The 27,626-nt window shown below is 36.0% G+C and overlaps 3 protein-coding genes across 4 annotated transcripts in view; 1 reads left to right on the top strand and 2 right to left on the bottom strand.

Moving 5' to 3' along the window:
* The window catches only part of eya2 (EYA transcriptional coactivator and phosphatase 2), a 32,257-nt gene extending 19,104 nt beyond the window's left edge, over positions 1-13,153 (top strand). Inside the window, exons 5-15 of one of the 2 annotated variants that reach the window (XM_032550251.1) lie at positions 1,216-1,292; positions 1,464-1,647; positions 2,800-2,936; positions 3,056-3,139; positions 6,901-6,990; positions 9,027-9,085; positions 9,911-10,071; positions 10,553-10,667; positions 10,789-10,910; positions 11,538-11,638; positions 11,951-13,153. In XM_032550251.1, the coding sequence (XP_032406142.1) occupies positions 1,216-1,292; positions 1,464-1,647; positions 2,800-2,936; positions 3,056-3,139; positions 6,901-6,990; positions 9,027-9,085; positions 9,911-10,071; positions 10,553-10,667; positions 10,789-10,910; positions 11,538-11,638; positions 11,951-12,031 (1,211 nt within the window). In that variant the 3' untranslated portion in view covers positions 12,032-13,153. The remainder of the gene's footprint in view (positions 1-1,215; positions 1,293-1,463; positions 1,648-2,799; positions 2,937-3,055; positions 3,140-6,900; positions 6,991-9,026; positions 9,086-9,910; positions 10,072-10,552; positions 10,668-10,788; positions 10,911-11,537; positions 11,639-11,950) is intronic. The other variant, XM_032550252.1, reaches the window with a different exon arrangement.
* Positions 13,154-14,861: 1,708 nt separating this feature from the next.
* On the bottom strand, positions 14,862-19,584 carry tgm5l (transglutaminase 5, like). The gene is given in 15 exon segments (XM_032550257.1): positions 14,862-15,075; positions 15,372-15,508; positions 15,616-15,773; positions 16,157-16,369; positions 16,461-16,523; positions 16,628-16,870; positions 16,977-17,080; positions 17,176-17,311; positions 17,425-17,602; positions 18,020-18,148; positions 18,309-18,427; positions 18,802-19,000; positions 19,002-19,036; positions 19,168-19,350; positions 19,457-19,584. Coding segments are annotated over 15 exon segments (2,112 nt in total). The 5' UTR covers positions 19,518-19,584; the 3' UTR covers positions 14,862-14,921.
* Positions 19,585-24,832: 5,248 nt separating this feature from the next.
* Positions 24,833-26,719, bottom strand: pxmp4 (peroxisomal membrane protein 4). The gene is given in 5 exon segments (XM_032548402.1): positions 24,833-25,402; positions 25,975-26,025; positions 26,027-26,174; positions 26,262-26,324; positions 26,522-26,719. Coding segments are annotated over 5 exon segments (690 nt in total). The 5' UTR covers positions 26,683-26,719; the 3' UTR covers positions 24,833-25,135.
* Between the last annotated feature and the right edge of the window lie 907 nt (positions 26,720-27,626).

Below are 27,626 nucleotides of genomic sequence, written 5' to 3'. Positions count from 1 at the left end.
GTCTAACACTCCTAAGAATGGATGTAAACGGCATTATGGAGAAGCATTGTTGTGATGACGTGCTGAGGATTGTGTCAGAAAGGGTCGGAACATCTTAAAAGATTATAATTTCAAGGTGTAAGATATGGTTACAATGCAAATTCAAATTTCTTTTCAGTTATGTTTGACGTATATGGGATTTTCATTACAACTGAAGGTAACATTGCTACTTGATTAATATTGCCCCTTTGAGAACTTTTTCAAACATCTGGATGAGTTTCACATTCCTGGTGTTTTTTGAAATGCCTCAGTCTGGACTGATGCAATTTGCATTGCATAACTTAACTAAATGTCATTGGAAGCTATGTGTTCAGTTTATTTCCAACTTTTTGTTTTCAGAACAAATACCTGCAAGTCTAAATTTCAAGATTATCATATCTTGAAATTTGGTGATACTTGTATGTATTTCTAATAAGACAATATTCAATATTGTAGTTACTAGTCATTGAACTTGAAACTCAGTGAGAAATTGCACTCATATAAAGGTACTTTTTGAATAAATACTATGCCGTCAACCTTTTGGACTTTTGATCAAATTTGAATCTTCGGGGATGTTTGTTTGCATCATATGACATGCCCAACACAGTGCTCTTTTCTATCTGTTTTGCGTTGAATAGCTAATGTGTTTCAAAGGGGCCCATTTCCAGTATTTATTCAAATTAGTTTTGATTCTAAGTTTGGAACAGTCAGCCACATACTAAGCAGACTGGGTAAAAAAATAAAGGTGAAGATTTTGTACAGGGTGTTGGCTGGAGATAAGAAAAGTTAATAACCTGACAACAATATATATAGACTCAACAGGATGTTGGAGTTGAGGGGAGAGTGCTTGGAGGAAGGCATTCCTGTCTTAGCTTGATCTTATTTGAAAATTCCCACAGCAGTAAGAAGCGCAGGAGCTGCAGACTTTCCCACCTGTATTGCCATGTCAGTCATAAATCCCAGACTAAGCTCCTGCAGCTCTGAGCTGTCACCAAGGAAAGAACAAGAGCTACTTCCTCCTGCACACAGCTATACAGATCAGATGCAGGACAGTTACATCACAGCCTTATTCTTCTACATAAGATGGAAAAGAAATAAACACTACCAGTGCCTCACTCATACTTTTACATTTATAATTGCATCATATTAACGGAAGCTTTCACTTTTTTCATTTCATATCATTTATTTTCTTCTTAGGTGCAGGTATTTCATCTGGAATTTTTCAAGGTACTCATGCAATCTCAAGTTCAACCCCATTCAACCCAACCCAACAAGTGAGTAATTTACCTTAAGAAGGTTTATATTCAAAGAAGTTCCTGTGTTGTTGAAGAAATAATAGTCTTAGTAGTAATTATTGATTAATTCATTGTTAACTAATTGTTAACATTTACCTTTTTTTTTTACAACTTGATGTAACCAATTAAAATTCCTGTTTCCATTGTCAGGAATTTTCTGCATATTCCAGCTACAGTCAGAGCCAGTACTCTCCCTATTATAATTCACATCACTACAACAGTCCCTACATAACCAGCAGCAACATCAGCCCTGCAGCAATCACAGCTCCTTTATCCTATCAGCACCCAGAGCACCCAGTTATGATGCCCAATCACAGCCCAGAGTCACATACAGGTAAAGAGTCATTTTCTTCTCAAGATCTAAGTCTTTGCTTATTTTTGCTTTCTTGATTCATTCTTCTGTGAACTAGTTTTTCAGACCAAAAAAAAAACATTGATATTACACTTGTCAATGGTAAGATTCACTAATTGCTTCAGAAAAATGCAAAAATAAAGACAAGCCAACTTGAAAACATAAAAGAACATTAAAAACAACCTTAATTTAGCCAAAAAAAGCATAGTTACTTAACATGAAACTCTGAAAGGATGACTGACTTTAAAAATGAATCATCCAATTAAACCAAAAGCAGTCAACACAAGAAAAACATGTTGATTTCAAGCAGGGTCAGAACTAATTCAAATGTTGCAGAGGCCATGCTGAACAGTTCAGCACTGATGTGTTGTCTGACTTGCAGGTTGGCTCTGTGCAGGAGTGTATGAATGTTCTTTTTATGCACCTGTTGGTCATTCATTTAAATAGAGATGACAGTTTAATTGTTGTACTTAACTGAGCAATAAATGTGTATATCATCAGCACAGAGAGGGTTAGAAGCACAAAATGTACTTAATTTTTTGTGCAAGTTGTAAATTACTCTTGAAAAGACAAAAAAGTCAAATCAAAAATCAAATTAAGTTTTATTTGTATAGCACCTTTCAGCAACAAGGCATTTTAAAGTGCTTTACATCATAAAAACACAACAATACAAGGACTTCATTTCGTAAGTCCTTGCCATATGAAATTAAATGTAAGTATAATTGCAGAATATCCTGATTTTGCTTATGAAAAAGCAAGTAATTGATGTTAGTTTTGGAGAATCTTTTTCTCTAGTACTGTTGTAAAAGTATGTATGTCAATTATTGTTCATGGAGTAAGGAGGATTAATTTCTATGTATATTATGTGGTGTTTCTCTAACATAATATACCAATAAAATACATTGTAGTTTGTGGTTTAAAATAAATCACCATGTCAACATAGTCTTTAAAAAATTGCTGCAAAAATTTAGACGTGATGTCTGTCGAACAACGTTATAAAAACTAACAGAGTTATAATTGTAATACTTAAAAACAAATACTATTTATGTGGCTACTAATTAGATTCTATCCGTTAGAAAAAAATATGGAATAAGTGTAAAAAGTCTTATAGATTTTAAGGTTATTTTCATTTAGCAGATTACAATCCACCACCCAGTCCGCCAACACCGGGTAAAGAAGAGGGAATCCCAGGACGGAGGGGATCCGACAGCAAGTTGAGAGGAAGAAAAAGAGTTATTGAACCCGCTCCCCCTCTTGACTCTGATATAGAGGTAAACACCCTCTTTCACAGCAAAACTATTGGCATTTCTCAAAAACAATATTTATCTTTCTCCCTTTCATGAACACACAAACTGTCATGCAAGCTAACATATCTGTTATTTCACTGCAGCGTGTGTTTATCTGGGATCTGGATGAAACCATCATCATTTTCCATTCTCTCCTCACTGGAACTTTCTCCTCACGGTTTGGCAAGGTAGGACTACCCTTCACTTTGTCATCTAGCATAAGAGTCATGCTCTGTGACAAATCCCAGCCCCACAGTAGGTGATTACAGCAAGCAGACAGTTTGTTTGCTTAGACTCTTCACGGTAAACACAGAGTTCTACTTTTTTGAAACACTCCCTTTGTCCCACCTGCTTATTTGAACAATGGTTGAAGTCCATAACCTTTAAGTCTCATCTCTGAACATTTTCACACGCTGGCCATGTTATGCCTTCTGCCCTCTTGTTTCTTTTCATAATGCAGCGGGGTTGTTTGGCTACACTGACAGCCCGCGGCGTGATTGACAGCCAGCAGGACCTTTACATAAGAGACCGGCAGCTGACAAGGGGTGGACAGTGGTGCATTTCTTGTTTTTGGCAAAGGCGGCGTGTTTTGAATTCTCACGGTCCCCCTGCGGGTTGACACAAGGCTGATGGGAGTTTGAGAGCAGCGTTGCAGATCATTTAAGCTCCCTGGCAGGCCGATGTTTCTTTTTCTTTTCTGCTCTGCCCCAGCAAGGGTCTGGAGAGACAGAGTGAGGAAGAAGCAAAGTGCTAGTTGGGCCTTGCGGATGTGTTGAAATGTGACTCATGTGCCAAAAATTCCTCCCACCACACAAACACCCCACTGCTGGATCCAGGGGAGCTCGGTTGGACAGATTCTGACATCAAAACTCAGACATGCAGCGGAGGAATTAAATGAGTGACAGCAGAGAAAACAGCCCAGTTCTCCGAGGCTTCTTTAAAACCTTGTAAAACGATAATTAACACCAAATTCATTCTAATCTTACATCAATATCATGTTTAATTCATTTTTGACCAGTTTATACAGTTTCTGCTTATTCATAACTTCACTGACTGAATAAGTGTGAATAGATTTTGAGAACAAATGGTTGGTTTTCAAGGTAAAACTGGGACCTGTTCTTGGAAATACGTGGGAGGCAGGCTGAAAGATGCCTGTTTTCAGCTGTTTTTGTTGAGCCAAATGTTACTGGAGAACCTTTAATATCATCTCATCTATTATCTCATTCATCATACAACACCCTATCCTATCCTCCACTATGTGAATTCAAGTCTCCCAGCTGTCTTTCATATTGACAAACTACTTGCATAAGAGTTAAGGTGAGAAGTGAGGGGATTTTTGTATCTTTCCCTGTTTTAGGAGTATTATTTTTATTTATTTGTTTATTTTTATCTTTTTCTTATTTTGTTTGTTTTATCCTTTTGCTATGGGTCTTTTTGGTGTCTGGAGTAAAAATATGATGATGATGATGATGATGATGATGATGATAAATGAAAAAAACAATTCTGACTTCGGGTAGCAGGCCTTGTTTGAAGAGTTAGACAATTCTAAATTATGGCTTTAATTCTCATCCAAACATAAAACCACCTTTGTTAAATATTTGACCTCTTCCTCTTCTAAAACTTCCTCTGTCTCAGTATTGATCCTGTTGAACTTTTTTTCACCCTGTCGCTCTATATTACATTCATTTCTGAGGGGGATGTGTTGTAATTGCCCTGTTTGTGTCATCTTTTACCCTACTTGTGGCTTGTAATTGTAAACCAGAAAAAAGCCCCGGCTTGTCACTCTAAATACTTTAATGAGATGCTTACCTTTGGCTGACACTTCTCCCTTCTGGCTTGTCCCGCTGCCAGGGCTGCCAGTAAAACAATGTGGCACACATAACTTAACACACCTGCTTTTGCAGTATAGAATTACAGCACATCCATGCTGACAGATTCTGGATTATGATTTATAGGTTTCTGTGGATAGGGATTAATTGTTTGCTTATTAATCTAATAACTGAAGTTGGTGTTGTGCCACCATTTTTATCAGTATGGAAAACAAACAAAATGAGGATTAGAGGGCAGATGTTCAAATATTTTTGAAGCTGTTTTATCATATAGTAAAGTAAACTGATGTGACCTTAACTACTCTATGTTATTAGATCCACTTTTTTTATTGTTTTTACTTTCTTTGATATAGCAGGGGATATAAGTGGCAAATCTGTCTACTTTCTTGGCAAATGTGAATTTGCACATCTTGTTTCATCTTCAGTTTCTGATTCAGAATGTATCTGGTCACCTCTAAATTCTTCCTTCAATTTTACAAGGTTTACCTGTTTACTATGCTGTGAAACAGCCCTATGCTATGGCACTCAAACCAGCAAACTTCACTGTTGATATGGCAGTTTTGAAGTGCAGTACAATTCCTGCTCCAAAGTGACTTTTCCAAATGTTTCGCAGCAAACTTTAATCAAGCTTCAACATGCTTTTTTTTGGCAATGGAGTCTTGTGCAGTTAACAGGCATAAAGGTCACGGCAGTCAACTGAATTACTTATTGTTTTATCGGAAGTTTGACCTGTTTTTCTAGGTCTTAGTCTCACTGAAAGTCGATCTTAGCTCTTGAACAGCTCTTCTCATTATAGTTTTGATGTCTGTAAATAAGTCATCTTGTGAGGAGCACCTGTTCGTAGCTGGTTTATGGTGAATGGAAGTTTTTAAAACATTTGGCTTGTTGCCAAATAGTAACCACTAGACCTTTTAAAAGTTTATAAATATATCTAAAATATGTTGAGTGATTACCTGGTAAGAATCGTTATGGTCTAACAACTGGGGCTTAACTAGTTTATGTTAAATGGCACTGATAGGGGCCCGGATTGTCGTCTCAGTACGGAAACATTCCAGCAATTTCCTTGTTTTTCTGTGCCTTTCATTACTTATTTTGAGTGTTCAGCACTTACTGTCTTTGTCAATCCACTTTGTGATGCATTTCTTAATTTATGGACTTATTCTAAATGTGTATGACATAGATTGTTGCAGACAGCTCTAATATCCTCATTAGAAATATATTACATTGATTAAAACAAGACATATCTAATGGTTATTTTTACCTCACTGTACATTTACATTTAACCTTTGTCATTACATTAGAGTTGTACCTACTGTAGAATTGCATGAATGTGGGCAAGACTAGAAAAATCCCTGTTTATGCCTGTAAAAATGTTTTCTATTTTCACTTACGTAGCTTTTCATAGAAAAGACAGAACTAACACCTTTTTCTTGTTTTGTAACTTAATCTGATGTTTACTTAGTAGATTAAAACTTTTTAGTGGACAGAGAAAGCGTTCCAGCAGATACAAGAGAAAAAAAACCTATCTGTTTGCTAGACAAAGCTAAAGCGGAAAATCAATAGTAATGAAAAAGTTTTCAGGCGATATGACTGACAGTAAAATATTGACGCTTCTCTCCCCCTGAAACCTGTTTGTCAGTGTAGTTGATGAGCAGGAAGTTAATAGAGACAGACAGGCGGCTACACTGACATGATGGCGGGAGTAATGCTGTTTGCTAATTCAGTTTAACCGAACGTTTATTTACATATTAGACAAACAATCTCACAGTCAAGTTATGATTTTTTTCACCTTATTTACATAATTTAAAAGTTTGTAAACTGCTTATTTGATATCCTTATTTTGTTACTATCATAGAAGGTCAAAGCATGTTTGTAGTTTCCAAACCCCTATTATTTATTTATTTTTATTTTTTTACAAAACATATCACAAGACATAAATACATAAATAAAGCTCACCATAAGACATTTCTTTTAGGTAACATATGCTATGTATTGTGACACAAAAAGTATCATTTTGGTTTAAGGAAGAAATTTCTGTCTTCCCAATGAGATTATGCAAGGATTCATAGAAGGATTATATATCAGGAGTATTAATTTTTCCCCTTTTGTCTGTTGAACAGGACTCATCAAAGGCAGTGTCTCTGGGTTTGTGGATGGAAGAAATGATCTTCAATCTAGCTGACTCAAGACTCTTTTTCAATGACCTGGAGGTGAGTTCTAAAAGTTAAGCAAATCAGAAACAGATGAAGAACAAGCCAAAACTGAGAAAGTTGCAGCAAACGGCCGCCCTTCTTGAGTCAAAAATCTTTCTTATCCACCCTCAAATTAGGTTCAGTGTACAGTAGATCTCACAGTTTTTTAACTGTCAAAATTTTTTCCAGTGCGCTAGAAAAGGCAATGTTAAGAACTTATTAAACTCTTCGTAAAATCTTTTCCTACTAAATGCTTGAAAAAGTTTTAATGTAGCAATGTATTTTTATGGATTTAAAAGAAAATCCTTCTACACATCTGTCTTGTTTTTTATTTCTTTTTCACAGTATTTTTCCAAAACAATTTATACCTCTGGATTAACAATATAACCAGAATATAATTTGGACATATTTGCTCAAAAGACTGTCCCACAAATAGACCTAATATACCTACCTAAAGTGCAACTAATTTAATATAGGCAACCAGGCATTTACACAACTTCTAAAAGCAATGACTCAAACAAAATAAAAAACGGTGTTTTAGGACATGCTAAAGACTCAACACTAAATGTGTTTTTCAACACATTCCTCTCCCTTGTTCTGACAAAAGGGAAAAGATTAAAGAGGGACTCAGACAAAGGGAACAAGAACACTTTGCGTCATAATTACAGGTGTGTGTCTGGGCATCCAAGAGGAAAATTAGTCAAACGAAGAGAAGCAATGTGGAAGAGTGAAAGGAGCCAACAAAGCCATTTCCAAACCCAGTTTTCATTCCTTCTTTTATAGTTGGGGCTGAGTAAATCTCCTGCGCAGTACTTTGGAGATGGCTAACAGCTCCTGCTGTCAAGTGGGGCAATTATCCAATTATATACTTACTTGTGTCAACAGTGCCGCAGGTGTCGCATGTGTATAGTTCACCGTTTGATAAAGAATGACATTAAAAATCTGAATTTCTGGTATGAATTAGAAATTGGTAAAAATATCTTCCCAAACGTATTCAGAATCTTTAAATATTTTATTTATTTTGACATCTCATGCACTTTATTGTATTCTATTTAAAATTTCTTTAATAGCTCAGAGTAGCTCATAGTTTTTCACAAATACAATTTTGAAAAGTGCAACATTATTCAGGCTACTTGATTTAATACTATATTAAACCCCTTTTGCTGCAGTTACAGATCAACATCTACAAAAAATGTGTATTTATTTGTGACTAGAAATTATAGAAGACAAACAAAAAACAACTAAATATAATGATTATTGTAATCCTGAAAAACAAAGACAAGTCTTAAGCCCAAGACAAAAAATAAAGTTAATCTTTTTTGTTATAAGGTTATCTACACTATGTACTAAATAGTAGCTATGGCTACTATTGTCCTTTTAATCAAGAACTAAGATTTTTTTTTTTTCTCTCTAAGTCTTAGTTCATATTCAAAACTGCAGTGGTCATTTACATTTAATGGTCACCAGTAACTTTTCTGATAAAGCCAACACCACCTGAGTGGGATATGGCGACTAGCCAGTGGGAACCAAGAACTGCAATAACGTAATGAGGATGAGGTAGTGTCTCTGTCTGGGTGACTGAAATGTGATAGGAGAGCCTGTCTGTCCTGGGTCATTTCATAACAATTACAACCTAGTCATGGATTCTGTATATTGTATAGGTTTCAGAAAAATCAAGGTATGCAGAGTTTCAGAATGTGAAAGATAGATGGTTTTGTGATCTTTAAGTTGGACTCTGGACAATATCATAAAAATTATTTTTTAGCAGACGTTTGCTCTCATATGCCTTTGTTATATGACATTTCTTGTGCAGTGTTTGCTTTTTGCTGCTTTGCTTTCATACCAATCTTAACTCAAAGACAGTAAGAAAAGAAAGTAATGGACCGGTTTTAATACCTACACTGATTGGTTGTATTATGGGTTTTAATGTCTGTGTTTAAACGTTTGTGCTTGATACACCATCATTTTGCCACGATAATATCTGTTTAACTTTGACGTGTCACACACTCTGAAATGGATCTCTTGACATGTCTGCTCTCGTTCTTATTTCCCAGGAATGTGACCAGGTTCATATTGATGACGTGGCATCAGATGACAATGGACAGGACCTGAGGTAAAATTTCTTTTGTTTTCCTGAAGAGATTCGATGTGGGACACTGCTAGTTTCTTTGCGGCATGTGAACCAGACTTGCCCTCTAAATTTTAATACACCAGGTGAAAAAACAACAATTCCACAAAGGAGATGAAGCGAGAAATAGGTTGTGTGTAAATATTTGTATTCAAATTTGCAAGCTTGTCCGTGACTTGTATGTTGTACTTCCTTATCAGTATAGTATGTCACATGATTATCCAACACTGTAATTTCTCATCAAAATATTTTTTCTTTAAACAACATAATCATGTGTAAATACTTCAGGGCACTTTTGTAAGTAATTTGAAAAACAGACTAAGCAAAATAATTAAATTTATTTATATAGCGCCAATTCACAACAAATGTCGACTTGAGGCACTTTTCAAAAAAAAGGTTATTTCAGTTTAATCACACATACAAAAGCAATGATTTTTTTAAAAAAAAAGATTAAACATGGACTATTTTTTTTATTTTATAATTTTAATATTTAGTGCATATAATATTTTTTTCTGACAAACATTCATTGATGGTCTCGTTTCAATTTTAAAGGTAACCTCTTGACCCTGACAGATGTCCAGTTTCTTTGTAATATATGCTTCCTTAAAATTGACAAATGACTACCGTATTTTATCACCACTACTGACAAAACTTTAATGAATGGAAGTATTTCAAAGGGACTCACCTCAACAAATTGATAAAAGCGAAACGAGTAAAAGTGTGTGAACTAAAATGTATTTTTGAATTGGGTTTTTTTTGTTTGTTTGTTTTTTTGATGATCTGACGGTTCCCTTTATTGAAAACCTGCAGCACTTACAACTTTGGGTCGGATGGCTTCCAGAGCCCAGCAGGAGCAGGATCTTTGTGCCTGGGGTCAGGGGTCCACGGAGGGGTGGACTGGATGAGGAAACTGGCTTTCCGATACCGCAGAGTCAAGGAGATCTACAACACTTACAAAAATAATGTTGGAGGTCCGTCATGCTCTCATTTTGTTTGATACCTTTGTGAGCATGTGTTTCTACCTGTTGTAGTCATTTAAATTACCTTCAAAATTACCTGGTGTTTGATTTTCCAACACATTAAAAGAGAAAAGATTAACACAATGTAATATATTAAGTAAGATTTGCAGTTCTACTATGAAAAAAAGATTACTAATAACATGAAATGTGAAATCAGATTCACTGTGGTCATTATAGTAGAGCTTAAAAGTAACCCTTGGATATTTGCTGGAAACAGTGCAGAACAGAAAATACTTTATGTGATTTCAACTTTTTCAGAAGGCTTATCAATGTCCTTTTTCTTCTAAAACATTTGTTGCTTGAGTCTGTTTCTAACATTTTACATTGACAATTCAACTTTAAGTGTCTGAAAGGAAAATTACTCCAACTTTATAGGCAATATACAGTATATACATGCAGATATGTTTCAAGCTGTACTGGACATGTTTTTCAGGACTGCTGGCCAGTCCCAAGCGAGAGGAATGGTTACAGCTGAGGAGAGAGATGGAAGTCCTCACTGACCTGTGGCTGACTCAAGCACTAAAAGCCCTGGCTCTAATCAACTCCAGGTTAGCCTTTCCTGCTCCACCAATGGGGGATGTTTTTGATTTTATAAATCTTACAATATGAAATGTAAGGAATCCCTGCTAAATGTGACGTTTTATAATATTGTCACCATTCTTTCCCCAGGCCTAACTGTGTGAATGTGTTGGTGACCACCACCCAACTTATCCCTGCTCTTTCCAAGGTGTTACTCTACGGTCTTGGCTCAGCCTTCCCAATAGAGAACATTTACAGTGCAACAAAGACAGGTGAGGAACATTTTTGGGGGCAGAACAATGTCCTAAGGCAGTGATTCCCAACATAGGGGGGAAGCAGCATCCCTAAGTGGGGTCCTGGAAAGCTCTGGGAGTGCCTGCGCTTCGATGCCAAAAAAACTGTTAGCATATTAAAATTTACAACACACTTAGATGATACAGATATCTGGTTATTATGGTTGAGAACACAAAGCAAATAGTGAATCATAGTGAATGACAGATGCATCCTGAGTCAGACACTGCAGAAGAGAAAAGTTAAAAGTTATAAAATTATGTCACACAAGCAACTTTTTGTGTTAATTTGTAACATGATTTGAGAGGAAATTAGGCCTTGTTTTATTGAGTTTACACAGAACCTGCTTCTCAAAGGAAGCGTGGTTCTGAAGACATAAAAAATTATCCTGAAGCATATTTCTCCTAAGAGCCCCTCCCCATACCCACCACCCTCAAGATGGAGAACTCTCAGGAAAAGAGATTGGGAACCACTGCCCTAAGACAAGACAGATGTGTTGATGTAACACCGTCTATATTTTAAGTCTAAATTAGTTTCTTTTTTGTGTTGTTTTATCCAAAGACTTAGTTTTGTTATTTGATACATGTATGTATGTTTCCTCTTTAAAGGAAAGGAGAGCTGCTTTGAGCGTGTATCTCAGAGGTTTGGTCGCAGAGCGGTCTATGTGGTAATAGGAGATGGAGCCGAAGAGGAGACCGTAGCCAAAAAGGTACATATAATCCAGTCTGTTGTTTTATGTCTGACTGCTGAAAAATGGTCCTCATAAAATCTGGTACACTATGAGAATCTCTGTTTGCAAAGCTGTTGTGACTGATTATTATATTAACAATAAGATGTTAGAATGTTATAAGGGATTGATATCAGTCAGACAGCATATTTCCAACTTTGGGTGGTCCAAAGGCCTACCCTACCTATATTATATATTTAACAACTCCTCTGCATTTGCAGAAGTATCACTTACTACTAAGAGACATCTGCTGTAATTTTACATACTAATAATCTGTTTTGTTTGTGTAAATAGAAGAACATGCCATTCTGGAGGGTGTCTTGTCGGGCAGATCTGGAGGCTTTGAGCCATGCACTGGAGATGGACTACCTCTAGAGGGCAGCAGCTATCAACATCTGTGCTCTTTAATTTCTGAGTGCATTTGTGAACCAGCCTGTTGGGACTAATGTGGAGTCAATATTGCTGAGCACCGCAGCAGAGACATTAACAGCAGGCATGTGGAAGAGTGAAGAGTTTGAAGCATAGTGCATAAAAGGACGGAAACATGAAGTCAAAAGGGCTTCAATCAAACTGTGTGGAAGAAAAAAGGGACCAAAGTTTAACTAATCCCAGGGAACCATGGTTAGTACAGCAAGTATTAAACAAAATATGAAAAGCAGCTTTTTTTTTTTCTTTTTTTGACTTCATCTCAAGTTCTTGGAATTGTGTCCCAATTGTTGCACTGAATGCAAATTCTGACTTTCTGTTTAATGAACTCAATATTAGAATCAACATAGATGAAATGTTTAGATTCTTCAAGCTTGTCCTGCTATGTGGAGAGATCATTCCTCTGGACAATACTATTTTTAGACCAAGAAAACTTTATGCAATACACAACTGCTTACTTCCACTAAAATTGTTGTTAATTCGTGTCATGTCATGTTAAATCATAGTTTTTCTTATATTTAGACATGGTCTGCAATTTGTCACCAGAATGATGGTTATTTATTATGGGTTTAAATTTGCAACACAGTAAGTTAGTATGACAGTTTGTATGTGTGTGTAAACAAAATCATTTATTGAGGCTAGAGCTGTGTTCTTGTAAAAATGTCTTGTAAGATGTTGCCATGCAGATGCTGTATTTTAGACTGGTGGTTGAAAACTTACATTTGATTTTGGGTTGTAAATTGATTTCCTTTCTGCTTTAATTTCCCATTAACCTGTTTGTAATGTAGATAAACTGTTATGGCTATGATTGTGCATGTGCTGATTACAAAGCCTGTGAGCTTAGTCATGGTTTGTATATAATGCCTTATTGTCCATTTCTTCTGACAGTTTAAGTAGAAATGATTAAAAAAAATAAATTAATTGCATTTTGGGGGATCATAGAGTTGGAATTTCATCTTTTTTCCACAAAACTGCTCTATCAAGGAATAAACAAAACAATAAGTGATAGATATAGAAAAATTATTGATCATGGTGTAAATTACATTTTTTATTAAATTTATGCAAAGTAGAGATGCATTAATCAGCTTTGTTCTAGTTTTCATTTTTTAAAGTTCTGACTGACAACTGAACAACTTAGCTTATTCTGATTATGTTCAAAGCACAATATGTTTAACGCCATTCAAAATACAAGTACATCTGAAAAAAGTACAATATTGAGTAAAAGTGTAATATCCCATCCCAGTCATCTCAGAAAGTGACTGTTCATATTATATAGATTCATCTTGTACTTTTGATGACTATGACTTGCAGATAATGAAAACCCAAATTTCAGTGTCTCAGAAAATTTGATTACTGTGAAAAGGGACATTATTGGAAAAGTGTGGCGTCACACCACAATCAACTAATTAACTTAAAACACCTGCAAAGGTTTTCTGGCCCTTAAAGTCTTAACTCTGGCTCAGTACACAATCATGGGGAGGACTGCTGACCGGACAGATGTCCAGAAGACAGTCATTGACAACCTTCAAAAGGACAATAAACCACCAAAGGTCATTGCTGAAGACACTGTTTGCTCACAGCGTTCTGTATCTATGCATTTTAGCATTCATATTTAAACATCCGGTTTTAATTTGTCTGATGCAATATTCTAATATTCTGAGATGCAGCATTTTGGGTTTTCTTTACTTGTACCATAATAATTAAAATAGTACAAAAAATAATAGAAGCTTGAGATATTTTATTCTATTTGTAAAATGGCTGCTTCATGTTCTGAGATGACTGGCAAGAAAAATTCCACTTTTACTAGACGTATTTGTATATACAGTTAAAATAAGATATTTGCATGCTCTGTGTAAAAAAGAGAATTTTTTTAAAATTAAAAGATACTCTGTTAATAATCTATTTAGGATTATCAAAGTTGTTTCTATTTCAAAATCCAAAATAAAATTAGTGTGTTCCAGAGATGAACATGGTGCAAAAACATGGAAACAAACTTTCCAAAAAAAAAGAAATCTCACTCATGAATCTGGCATTTTGTTATTTTACAGTAATTCTAACAAAGCAAAACCAGAAAAGGTGATAAAAGTTACATATTTTCTGTAGTATATGTAAATGTGTGGTTTCAGCACTTTAATTGTGTTTTATTTCTAATACAATTAAACATGTTCATATTAGATAAATAAGAATAATTATGAAATTGAGATTTCTAACTAACGTGTTTTATTACAAGATGGGTTGCACAAAAAGTGGAATAAGTATTACTAAATAACATTCAGTATTTTATAGATTTGTATGATATCCTACTTTGGCTTAAAGTTTTCTAGCAGACTGGAAACATTTTAAAATTCTGCATTTTAAATGTCAGATTATTATTTTAATAGCAAGAAAAAACTTTTATGACAATGTTATAGAAAAGTTAATAATGTGTATAACGATGGTAAAGATCACAACACCAAATGTTAATTGTTGCAATCCAGATTACAAGCATTACTGGCCGTTGTACTTAATGACCAGTTTATTAATTTAGGAAATGTCTCCCTCTTTAGGGAAAAAAAATTGTTACAACAGGGGAACTACAAATGTCTGCATACTGTTTTAGTGTAAGGTTTTCAGAAGAAATACAATACATGTTGCATATATTTCATATAATTTCTTTATTCAAATAAATCAAATGTCACAAAAATCTCACTTCAAAGTTCTACGTGTAAAAGAATTTTTCACACACCATTATTAACATTCCACAAATACATAAATAGCAAAAAATAAATAGTAAAATAAATAATATTTACATCTTTTTCACTCACTATAATACACAAACAAGTGGGAAGCTTTGCACAAGCTAAATACTGTTTACAGAGACCATCTTGAAGCTTCTGATTGTGATGCTAGTGTCTGAAAGCGACAAACTGGCTTGCAGCATCTTTTCACCTGCCATGCTTGGGTTTAAGGTTATGGACTGGGTTGCTTTTCCTCCTGGACGAAGTGAGGGCATCCTGCAGAGAGACAAGAAACACCATATTAAATACATGGCTTGCAAAGGTTTGAAACCAGAAGGTTTTAATGCTTGGTTCTTTTATTTTTGGCATATTGTTCTCTATGACTTCTTTCAAACATCAGTCACACCCACATTCCTTCAGAATAGACACGCAGTTCTGTAATGTAGTTCTCAATGACACTCCTTTGTGCGACATTCTCTCCTTTGTTAATATCATAATGTACTGCCAGATATGTGAGGTTAAACATTCACCACATGACCAAGTCATTAAAAATAACAAAACCAGAATCCTACCTGAACTGCTCTTTGCCAGCAATTAGCCCGGCCCCAGCTACAGTCAATAATCCACTGACTGGGTGAGAAAACGGGTTGGTGAAAGTCACGAAGGCAGTGAGCTCTTTGTTTGGCACAATGGCGTTTTCCTCTGCAACCTGCATGAAAATAAACAGTAGGTAAACTCAGAAAATTCACCAAAAATGTACTCTGAAACTTCGGGGTTTTAAAAAGCCAAAATGTTTGATGGGAACATTATAAATACCTGGATAGTGAGGCCTGAGCTGGCAATGTTGAACTCCTCAGAGGCAAGCACCCGTTCACTGGTGGACATGTCCTCCAGGACAACTGCCAGGTTGATGAGGTTGTCTCCCTCAACGTGTTCATACTGCGCTGGAAGGATATGCTCCTGGATGACTTTAACTGGAAACAAGGAGAAGCCAAAGAAATAATAAGAGGGTGTATAAAAAATAACCAGCAAATCTATCTACAATAGATTAGGGATGTGGTTTGCACAATGTTGAACAACATGTAGCGATAATCAGATTTTGATACTGTTCACAAGGTAAATATGAAGCCAATTTAGAGCTTTAAGATGAGCTGGGAAATAGAGCTGTTCTTCAGTAAAAAAAAAATACTTTTTATTCTTTAATTTTATTTTTACAACTTTGACTATGAAACTTAAGTGCTAATAGAATGTACAATTTTAGGGGCCAATAGACAATTTATTTATTTTTTTTGTGATGACAAAAGAAAAAACAAGTCCAAAAGTACAGATATGTAGATAGGATGAGTAGACTATTTACCTTCCATTGGTGCCAGCTGGATGACACCGTGTTTGTCCCAGAAGGTTTCGGAGGGGCTGTGGTTGTACTCTTTTGCCTGAGCATTCAAATGTACTTTCATCATCTTGGGTATTTTCTGCTTGTTCATAATTTTCACCAGGCAGACGACAGGTTCCCCCGCAACAGGATGTTTAGCCAGTGTCAAGAAGACCATCACTCCCTTGGATGCAGTAGCTAAAAAATGAAGAAAACCAGTGTGAATTGAGATGTTGTCCTCAAAGAATTAACTTTAAGCTCTAATGAAATCTCTAGAATTAAAATGTACCTCTGCGTAGGGTTGAGTCATTTGAAATTGTGGAGCTTTTTGATGAAAGTGTTGATGTAGGACCTGTTTTGTAAAAGAGTGCAATAAAGAGGTAGATTAGAATCATTCTATTTCACAAGATTAGCTTCGGTGGAAATGTACTTGTATATTTTGTTTGGGATTCCTACTTTTTATCCATTTGTAGTCTCCTGTGATGTTCTGCACTCTAGGATAGCCGATGGCTTTTGTGCAGATTAGGGATCCAATTTTCTCTGTGTCTTTGCTGAAGCCGACCACCTGGTCATGACTTGACAAGATGATCGTGTGCACATCAGCGTTCACTTCAGCATAGACAAATGGGATGTCATAAATCAGGTCTGTACGCTGATTCTTGATTCCTTTGACTGGAGCTGGTCCGCAGCAAAACACTCCTGTACAGGGAAGATAAGAAAGAAAAGTTCAAGTAAAAGTTCAAAAAGCCTTAACACAGAAAAAGAAATAAAAAATAAAAAAAACAAAGCAAAACTTCTCACACACCTCCACTCCTTTCCTGTGGGGTTGGGTCAAGAACCTGCCAGCCATCCATCTCTGGCCCAAGATCACTGCGACTCATCCAGCACTCTACCCACACGTGAAAGTTCCTATTCAAAAAGTCCAACATTATGGTGGTTAATTAAAAAATATAGAAAGATGAGCAAGGACTCTTACACATATCCAGATGTTGATCACAACTGACCATATGCTGTCATTGCTGCGGTTCAGCTTCTGTCCTGTTTCGCTGTAGTACTCTTCAATCACCAGGTTGGCATTGGTGTCGTGAGCGGAGTTGTAGTTTGTGACGACACGGCAAGGAATGCCGAGAACTCTCATGACTGAAAGATGTAATAAAAACATAGACATTTACAGACAGGCAAAAATATTTTAACATTCTTGTCCATAGACAAAATATATGAAGGTCCTTTTTTTATCAATTGGCTATAATTACCTGTGCACATGACTGCTGCAAACACCCAGCACTGTCCGTACTTGACTGGGCTGTAACCAGACTTGACCCACAGTCTCAAGATGTCCCCACTTCCTGTCCACTTTGAGGGACTGACACCCTGTTTGAAGTCGCCAGTCCATTTCCCTTTCAGCACACCACGATCATCCTCAGAGTTAATCTAAAGTCAAAACACGAGATAATTTTTTATTGCCAACCTGACTGTTTACCCCCTGAAAGCGATGAGCAAATGGGGAAATGACATACAGAATGTTCTAAGATAATTTGACTGGACAGTGGCTGCTTGATGAAAGCCATAATTACAGTGTGCTGTGTCTTATGACGCTTTTGAACTGAGATCTTGCCAAGATATGTGTGACTCTTTGCAAGAAACACAATGTCTCAGTTCTGCACACACCTGGTTTTATCATGCAAATTATAATAAAACCAGGTGATAATAAAACCTGTTAGGTTTTATTTTTTATTATCCACTGCTAAGATAATAAAACCGAGCTGTGACAAGAGACACTGTTTGGATGGGATTTGTTCCTATTTTGTACTTTTTGCCGTGTTGTTTCTGAGGTCTGTTTACACTCACCATGGCAGAAACAACGCGGCTGATGTAGACAGGGTTGGATCTGTTCATGTAGTCCTTCTTTCTGTTTGTTTGATGCTGGGGGCTGACTTTGAGCAGATCCAGACAAGCTTCCAAAACCCCAGGCTCATACTGTGCAGAGAAGGGGAAAAAAAGCAATAAAAAATTATACTTTATAGGCTCCTGAATGTTGCAGCTTGTTAACACAAGCTGTAGTGAAAGGCATTCCATTTCTGAGTTAGCTCAAAATCTGTTATAAATATGTTCTGATAGGTGGGAAGAGCTGACATACCAGATCAAAGGACCAGGGTCTTGAGACAAGGTTGTTTGGGGTCCCCATAAAGAGCAATCCAGAGTCACTCAGGACATATTCCTCCCTCTGGTCCTCAAATGGAATATAAGCTGCATCCTCTGAAAAACAGAAAACTTTTCATTAGAGTCCTAATCTGTCTCTTTTTTTATTCAGAATAAATAGTGAGTAAGCTCTTAAGACTCATAATGATCTGTGCTTGTCTTTGAAATTACTAATTTTATTCATTTCAAAAAGCTAATATATATTTAATTAGAACTCTGATTCAATAGTAAAATCAAAGCTAATGGCTGATTGGAAGCCACCTTCAAAGCCTTATTCAGAAAGACATGTTTGTAAAAAATAGCAAGTTCCGTTTTGATTGACCTTCTCCAACTGTAACATCAGCACCAGAAAAATATTCAGTCTTTTCCAAAAAGGAAAAAGTAAACCAAATTAAACTCTGAATGCAGCAATTCTTTTGACCTCTACTCACCAGAGCACCAAGGGTTGCAGAGGAGGATGAAATCTCCCACCACAAAACTCTTCCGGACATCTTGAGTGAACACATACAGCTGAAATTTGTAGCATCCCACTGGGGCAGAAGCAGGAGAGGAGACGGTGATGGAGAGTTCCTGGAGGTTCAGGTTGCTTGGATCGATGTAGGCGTTCCAGCGGGTGGATGGGTGCTTTTCAGGAGAAAGTGACTGGCATCACTGCGTAAAGACGACCTGAGAAAGAAAAAGTAAAAAATAATGATAAATAAAAACACAGAAAGATTTTTTTTTTTTTTTAATGTTTTTACCAACTTGTTGCAAAAGCAGATTTTTACTCACTGTCTATAATATAAGTTTAGTAATACCTAATGTAACTTTAATCCTCAGAGAATCCGTCTGGGGGTTGAAGAGTCGACCCTTTAGCTTGACGCTGATATTAAATGGGGTCCCTCTTCGCACCACCAGTCCTTTAGAGTTTCTGAAGCCATCCGTCCTGTGTCGCTCCAGGTTTTCAGACAGTTCCAGGTTGACATGCTGAATGCCAAAGTCTGCAACAAAAACCACAAAAGTCAGTTAATGACCACCATAAATGAAGACTGAAAACAGAAATAAAAGAGAAATAGTGAGAGAGCTTTTTTTTCAGACAAATCTCACCTTCCATGTGTCTGTTTGTCTCGAAACAATGCAATGTGCTGCTGCAGAGGCTTTCTCCCATTATATAGACCTTAGCTCCTCCCTTGGCCAGAAATGTCTTGGATACATTAAGAAAGGGAGCTGGTTTTCCTTGATTGTTGCTAAGGCTTTCAGGTCATGCAGTACCAAAAACAAGCCACAACATGGCACTCCCCTTTGTGCAGTTGTGTGCCATTTTTACAGTTTCACTTTGCAAAATACACAGACTCACCCATCTGACAAAAGAACATTGAGCTACGTTAGTAGTTTGGCTCGTGTGAAATGTTTCCGAAGGTTACAGTACACCGAGACCTAAGGGAAAGGAGTTTGTGTTAAGTGAAGAGAACCAAACATCTTTAATTTATTTTACTTTTTTTAGGTTTGTGAAGTCTTCTTATGCACATTTACATACCTGTTGACACCATAGATGTGCTATTTTTGAGACATGTTTAATATAACGATGTAAAAATTGAAGGTCTGATGATAATTTGTGAAATATACCAATGCTTCCAAAAAATGATTAAAACTGATTTTTTCTATTATAGTTTATTGCAGAATCCACTTTAGTGCAGGCAATAAACTGCTTTAATCTGGATCTTAAAACATTAAACATAAATAAACATGATCATTTAAATTAGGATTTTTTTATTATTATGTTTTTGTTTATGGTATGTAGTTTAAAAATGTAGAGAGACCAATTAAGCTGACAGTCATGTTCTTACACTGTGAGAGGAAGCAGGAGTACCCAGAGAGAACCCCTGTACACACAGAAAGGACATGCAAACTCTAAGAAGAAAGACTTCAAACCCAGGACTTTGTTATGGCAAGGCAACAGTGCTACCAACTGTTTCACCATGCAGTCTTTATTTACATATTTGCTGCAAGATAATTCAGTATTGTAATGATTTGGTACATTATCTGTAGAGAATAAAGAGATGGGTAAACTCTGCTAGCATGTGAATTCCACCCAAACATGGAAAAAAAAAGGGAGACACACTGCAGACACTGACTTTAAGCAAACAAATGTTGCCTAAATGAAATATACTTGACAGATTTGCTAATCGTTTTACCATTAGCTAATAATTAATTAAAACTAATTTTTGCTGATTAGTTTAGACAGACTGCTCTCAATAGACTCTTCCAATCAATAAGACGTTTTCTGAATTTCTTCTAAGGGAAACAGCAGCATTCTGCACCACCATGCTCCACACTTTAGTGTCCTGGGATTTAAAGTCTCACATTGATTCCTTCTGCAAACTTTACACAGCTCTTTGTCAATGCCATGTATAATTTTGACCTTGTGGGGATTAGAGAAAATTTAAATGAATTCAAACTTGCAAACTCAGTTCCAGTTTTTAAAAATCTAAAGTGTAAGTTATTATGACCGTCCTGCCCATTTAGTGTACTTTAGTGGTTAGTTTTAGATATCCATTGCAAACCGGATGTACAATACAAAGTCAGTCATGCATACTCAGTATTTTCTTAACTCTAATGGTGCTATCAACACAATCTTTAGAGAGGAAAATATCATGTAAGGACATTGCTTAACACAAGCGTGGGAGTATGATTATAGGTAATTGTTCAGTGACGCAGAGGACTACACTCCATAAAAAACACAAAAAAGTAAAACTGGTTTGACAAGTTTAATTCATGAGATGCAGTTGGTACTGATAATCACACATTGAGAGGGTGGGAGGCATTTTTGAACAATGAGTGTCAACTCAAAGTCATGCCATTCTTGTGTCTCAATATCACCTTACTGTGACATGAAACATAGTGTTACAATTGACGGGCACATTGGATGTGAATTTGCCCCCAAATATGGAGCTACAGATAACCGGATGTTTTAACTTAAGGAATGTCTATTTGAAAAATGACATAATATTGTAGAAAAAATGGAATTCTGATTAGATCGCAAATGAGATGCTAGACTTTGGTAGGCTAATTTGAAATGTCTCTGCCACATACACATACACTTTTTCTTAATAACTGCTCAAAATATCTGATCTCATTTCATATAATTGAGTTTTCTTTTTTATATATTCAACGGGTAAAATGAGGCAAACTGTTTTTATTACTTGCTTTGATTTAGTTTTATCAAAACTGTGTTTTTTGTTTGTATTTTTATTTTGATAAATTTTAACTTTTACAGAAAGCAAATTTTCAATTAATCAATCAAGTTTATTTGTATAGCACATACAACAAAACTGTTCAAAGTGCTTTATATGAGAAAAAAACACAAAAATCAAAGGAGGTTCGTTTAGATTTAAAGGAACCCAGTGTTTTGGTTGTTTTACAACTTTCTGGACGTTTGTTCCAAATTTGTGGTGGATAAACTGAATGCTGCTTCTCCATGTTTGGCTCTGGTTCTGGGGACGCAGAGCAGACCAGAACCAGAACCAGAAGACCTGAGTGGTCTTAATGTATCGTGCTGCTAAGCTGTTCAGTGACTCATAAACTAACAACAGTATTTTAAAGAGCTACAATGAGTTAGTGTAATGTCATTTTAATGTCATTTTAGTGACATTTTAATGTCACAAGTATTTTTTTTCTATTTTAACAAAACCTCGAAGATCTGATAGCACTGAGAGAACTGCTAACATTTGATATATGCATTTCTAGGTCAAAAACATCAACCTAACTAAACTGACACAGGTGAGCAGAATAATCCTAATGGTAAAATTGTACATGCCGTCCTGTCTGCCACACACATCGTACAAGTTGTGTCAAACACAAGGAACGATACAATCTCACGCGCTGCTGACGTCAGTGTCACTATTAGTATTGGCAGCCAAACCACAACAACCCGTGACACAAAATTTGATTGAGACATGAAGTTCCAAATTCCTCTGATGACTTGGAAATGTTCCCTGTGTTCAATGAAAAGACAAGTTTAACTGCTGACGCAATCTTCAATGTAGCAGGCAAACTATCTTTGAATCAGTGATCAGGTTGTAAAAGGAGATGCAACAGTTTCCAGAATGTACTCATTGTGTCCTACACACAAGTGTTTTCTTCCAAAAGAAGCATCCAAGTCGCACTAAAATCTCACTAAACTTTGCTGAAGAACGTGATGCTAAACGCTACACAGACTGCATTTGTACAATCTGAGGATTCCAAAGTGTTTTATACCACATTCAGCCACATTATATGGATGTTTAATCAAACATCCACATACTGATGGTGGTTAGCTAAAGACAAAACAGCAAACTGGAAGTTTTTGGTCATGATTCCAGAAGTTAAGTAAGGCACAGAAACAGACATGAGAATCATTGAATAGAAATATTTAAGGCAGTTTAGATGGAACTGATTTTGATGAAATTATGAGCATTCTCGTTCTTTTTCACTAAAAACTTTCAGGTGTCCATTAGGAAGATGAAGTTGGAGATGAATTCTTTTTTCACCCAATACATCAATTCCAAAAGTTCATTAATAAATCATGTAGCACCTTTTCATAGACGGATGTCATCGATTCCTCTACAAAAGGGAGCCAAGTAAAATATACAGTAGTGTACAATACAAGAAACACAATATTCATGAATTCATGAATCTTAGAAACCCATACAACTTCTTGGAAAAAAATGCCTCTAGGTGTGTGTTAATTGTATCCACTGAGTCCAAACTTATGAGGGAAATAAGGGATGTAATTTCCCCAGTCTGGGTGAAAAATCAGTCACATCCAGTCCTGCAAAGAGTGTGAAACAGGATCTGATTCAATAACCTACGACTGTGGCTGAACTTTATAGCCACTTCAAAATGGGTGTTTGAGTTCCTTTGTTGACTTAGTCAGTAGTCTAACAGCAGAGACAAGCCAGTCCCCTTCGTATTATATCAGCTAAACAGACCATAACAGTATCATAATCATAATAACATATGATTACATAATCAAATGAGTTATCTCAAGTTTAATTGTTACGTCTAATATCAGACATGACAGTCTATGACAATAAAGTGTTAGCTATGTCTGAGTTTAGCTGCAAGCAGTTGTTACTATCAACAGAAGAAGGTTTTAGGAAGATAATTACTATTTGAACATTTTAAAATACACTATTTGCACTTCTTTTTTTAACCAATGATACTTTAAGGCTGGATACATGACAGAGTGGTTAGTGCAAGGCTGCAAAAACAATTATCCAGGCTTTTAAAGATAAATACAGAACAGGTTTGGCTGAAACAGGATGTTTTTTTTTTCACCCCTCATTAAATACTGTACAACCGTGACACACCTTCAGGCACTAGACAAATCTGTTCAGTAAGTGTGTTCCAATGCACACCCATTTTTTGAATGCTGCCTGCAGGAGTTCACAGTCGTTGGGAACATTTGGTATTATGAGGGCTTGTTTATGTCTAAACATCATGAGAATCATGCAAAATGTGGGTTTATCAAATTGAAATTTAAATATCCTTTCACTCTTTGCACAATGTCTAATATATATATATATATACTTGTATTGTTACATATATATGTAAAAGGCAAGTACTTAGTTCAACTAAATAAGGTACTGTACATAAACTTCAGAGAATTTAAAATATACAACAATCACATTACACAATATCATATATAGCAACACAATCAAATAACACTTTAAAATGAATTCCACATCCCAGGCTCCCTAAAGGCACTTAGATAAAAACTTCTTTAAGTAGTGCGAGCTGATGGACCTGTGGGGTTTCTTACGAGGCATCATTCATGGTGAACAAATTGTTCCTCGAGTCAGAACTAATACGAAATCAAACCACCACTTGGAGAGAACCTCCATCTTGTCATATCAATAGGAGTTTGAATGTCCAAACACAGACATTTTCTTTGCAAAAAAAGTAAGTACCTCACAGGATCAAGATAAGTTCTTCAATGAAAACTTTGTGGTATCACTTTAGAGACCTGAAATAAGCAGCAGAAAATAGCTTGAAAACCTTTAGTTATAAATTAGGTGCATTGATATTTGACCAAAATATCCTAAATTGTCAGAAGCTGCAAAAATTTTATTGCACAAATACATGCTTAATGTGTAAAAGTTAAAGCACAGATCATTTCAGAATTAGTGTTTTTATGGTCCTTAAAATGGCATTTAAACATTATTTTGGTTTTATCCCATTGAACATATTGTGTGTCTTTCATCAATTTAGTTTTTCACTGATTTTTAAAATAAACCCCATTTGTTTATTTTCAATAAATAAATGGGGTCATCCATTTGTGATTGAGTCAGGTTATTTAATTTTCATTTTAGCAGGTTGTTGAATTTCAGTACAATACACTGTACATTACAGAGTATTATGTATGTGTAATACATTGTATTTTACTCATAAATCTTTTATCAAACATGTTATTCCTAAAACTTAACAAATAATCAATGATCATAAATTAATATATTTCTTTTATTATTGAAATTTAAAAATTAAACAAATTCTGGACTTAGACAAAACGTCCCCAAAAATATCATACAAGGTACAGTGTGAACAGAAAATGAACGTAGTGCTTTGCAATCATGATCAAATTCCACAGATATCACAAAATAAAGTAAAAATGGTTAATTAAATGTCATAGTACAGTGTCATATCAAGAGTTAAAAATGCAACCATTAACAAGAAAAGTTTGATTATTAAAAAAATATTTATTCAATCATTATCAGAAAGACTAAAGAAATCAGTAAAGTGTCATTTCTAAGATCCAGCAATCCTTGGCTTATTATAAACAAGGAAGTCTGAGATGTCATGCCACACATTGCTGTCATGATAAAGATAATTCATGGAGGACTGAAGGGAGGGTTGAAGGGTGTGGGGGTAATACTCAAACAACCACAACACGATTCCCCACACCAGCGTGGCAAAGAGTGGGAAAGGGTCTTGTTTGGGCGCAGGGATGAATCCTTTTTCGACAGCCAGTCGAGACAAGGCGAATAGGATTCTGGACAGCAGGTACATGTTGATCTGAAGTGATAACATAAAAAAATAAGAAACTGTTAAAACACGGGAAATCAATCAGCCCCAGGAAACAGATAAAATCGGTAACTTTAAAGGATGGGGAAAGAGATAAGAGAATCAAGTCAAAGTTTGGTCTATGTCAGTACAATCATGAGTGAGCTGGGTGCATCCCATTGGGCTTAGGACATAGGAAGTAGGTTTTCTAATCTGTACATATTCTAGTCAGATTGTCGAGACGTTCAAGATGCACAGAGATGGACTAATGGTCAGATCTTAACATTTTATGGTAAGTATCATTAGAATTAGTAACTATGATTTTTTTAGGACTTGTGTTTGTTAATAAAAAGACTAAATATGTTTTTTCTCCCTCATAAAAAGACTTGAATATATTTTTCCTCTCCAAGTCTAAAGTTGGAACATATTCTGTTGGTATTTCTACATAGATTTTTCATTTTTGAACAAGCTTTATGAACCCAAACAGGTGAACACAGAACGGCAGCTAAGGAAACTTTTATTAAGCAGTTTTTAAGTTTTTGTCCCCCCCAGACACTCCTGACCTACAAAGCATCATACTCTACCTGGCTGTTAATATTGTTGTTGTCTCCAAACACCAGCCATCCTCCAACACAAGGCAGCGAGGAAGGAGTGGGACTGGAGACTCTTTCCTTGGATCTTCTGCTGTAAGACTTGCAGTCCTTTGTATGTGAACACAAAGCAGGCCAGGTTCCTGGAGTGGGTGTATGTGGCTTTCAAAATGGCTCGAAGTTTGTCTTTTAAACTACAATGGGAATAAATTCAATGTGTTCACATCCAAAATAGACAACGTTGTAAGTAATTGAAGTAAATGTTCACATCAGTGACTGACCTGCCACTTCTAAACAGAAATGTCATGACCAGGGCATGTGGTGCTCTGATCTTTGCTCCATACCTAAAACAAACATGATTCCACTCAGTTAAAACACACCTGATTTTAAGTGAAATAACTACTACTGCAAACATAATTTATTATCTTCGACTCAGTATGAGATGAATGGCTTGATGACTACAGCGCAGTTAGGACTGCAGCTATACTGCAGCTGTATAACTAACGCGGCTAAGCTAACTAGCTGCTTGTGTTTTACTCACACAGCTCCGTTTCTGAATCCCTTCACAACAGCCAAGGCGGCTTTGTATTTCTCCTGTTGTAAAAGGTTATTGATCGTGTACAGGACAGTTCTTATCAGGTCAGGACCTGCCATGACTTTCAATCGAACCGAGAGGGGACACAAATAAAGGTTGCGACTCATGTGTCACACATAAAATCGACCCCAGCCATGCCCAAACTACTGGTTCCTGAGTCACTCCTTTCTGAACGACTTACTTTGCGTAATCTTTTAAATGAGCTCAAATAATGATGATGATTTGTCGTTTAAATAAACGCAAATCAAATTGATTTCCATGTCAAATGTTACATTTAATTTCAACTTACGACAGTCCAAAAACTGTCAGGTTAATTGGTTTCCCTAAATCACAGGTGCCAAACTCCAGTCCTCAAGGGCCGGTGTCCTGCTGTTTTTAGATGTGCCACTAGATGCAAAACACTGGAATCAAATGGCTTAATTACCTCCTCCTTGTGTAGATCAGTTCTCCAGAGCCTTGCTAATGACCTAATTATTGTATTCAGGTGTGGTGCAGCAGAGGCACATCTAAAAGTTGCAGTCCTAAAAACATGACTATCAGGTTAATTGGGTTCTCTAAGTTGTCCTTAATCTTTTCAGTATGTTGACATTCCTGTATTAACAATCAATTTTATTTTGTTCCAATCTATATAATATTCAAATTTTCTGCAAAACAGAACTTTGGGAATAATTAGCTGCAAGGTAAAAATCTGTGAGATTCACCTTTTGAATTGAATGAAGGTCAAACATCAGGTCAGTTAAGCTCTGCGTAGGACATTGTAGGAGGAGCAAGAAGAGAGATGTTAACAAGAAAGTAATGATCCCACTTTTAGCATTTTAATAATTTTACTGATCATTTGTTTTTATTAATCAGTTCTGGTCAACAGCACATTCAATTCATATTATTGATAAATAGAATTAGCCCACTGACTTTCACTTATCAAAAAGTCATAGCTAAGAAATAAATAGTGATTACACAACTGACAGTGGATTACAACAATGCTGTCATTACAACTCTGATACACGTTTGCATATTTCTACAGATTTCTGATCCATGATTTGGAACACAGTGG

This window comes from Xiphophorus hellerii, chromosome 20, assembly GCF_003331165.1.
Source record: "Xiphophorus hellerii strain 12219 chromosome 20, Xiphophorus_hellerii-4.1, whole genome shotgun sequence".
NCBI classification, from domain to species: domain Eukaryota; kingdom Metazoa; phylum Chordata; class Actinopteri; order Cyprinodontiformes; family Poeciliidae; genus Xiphophorus; species Xiphophorus hellerii.
The sequence above is the reverse complement of the archived record's forward strand: the minus strand, read 5'-3'. Positions and strand labels throughout refer to the sequence as shown.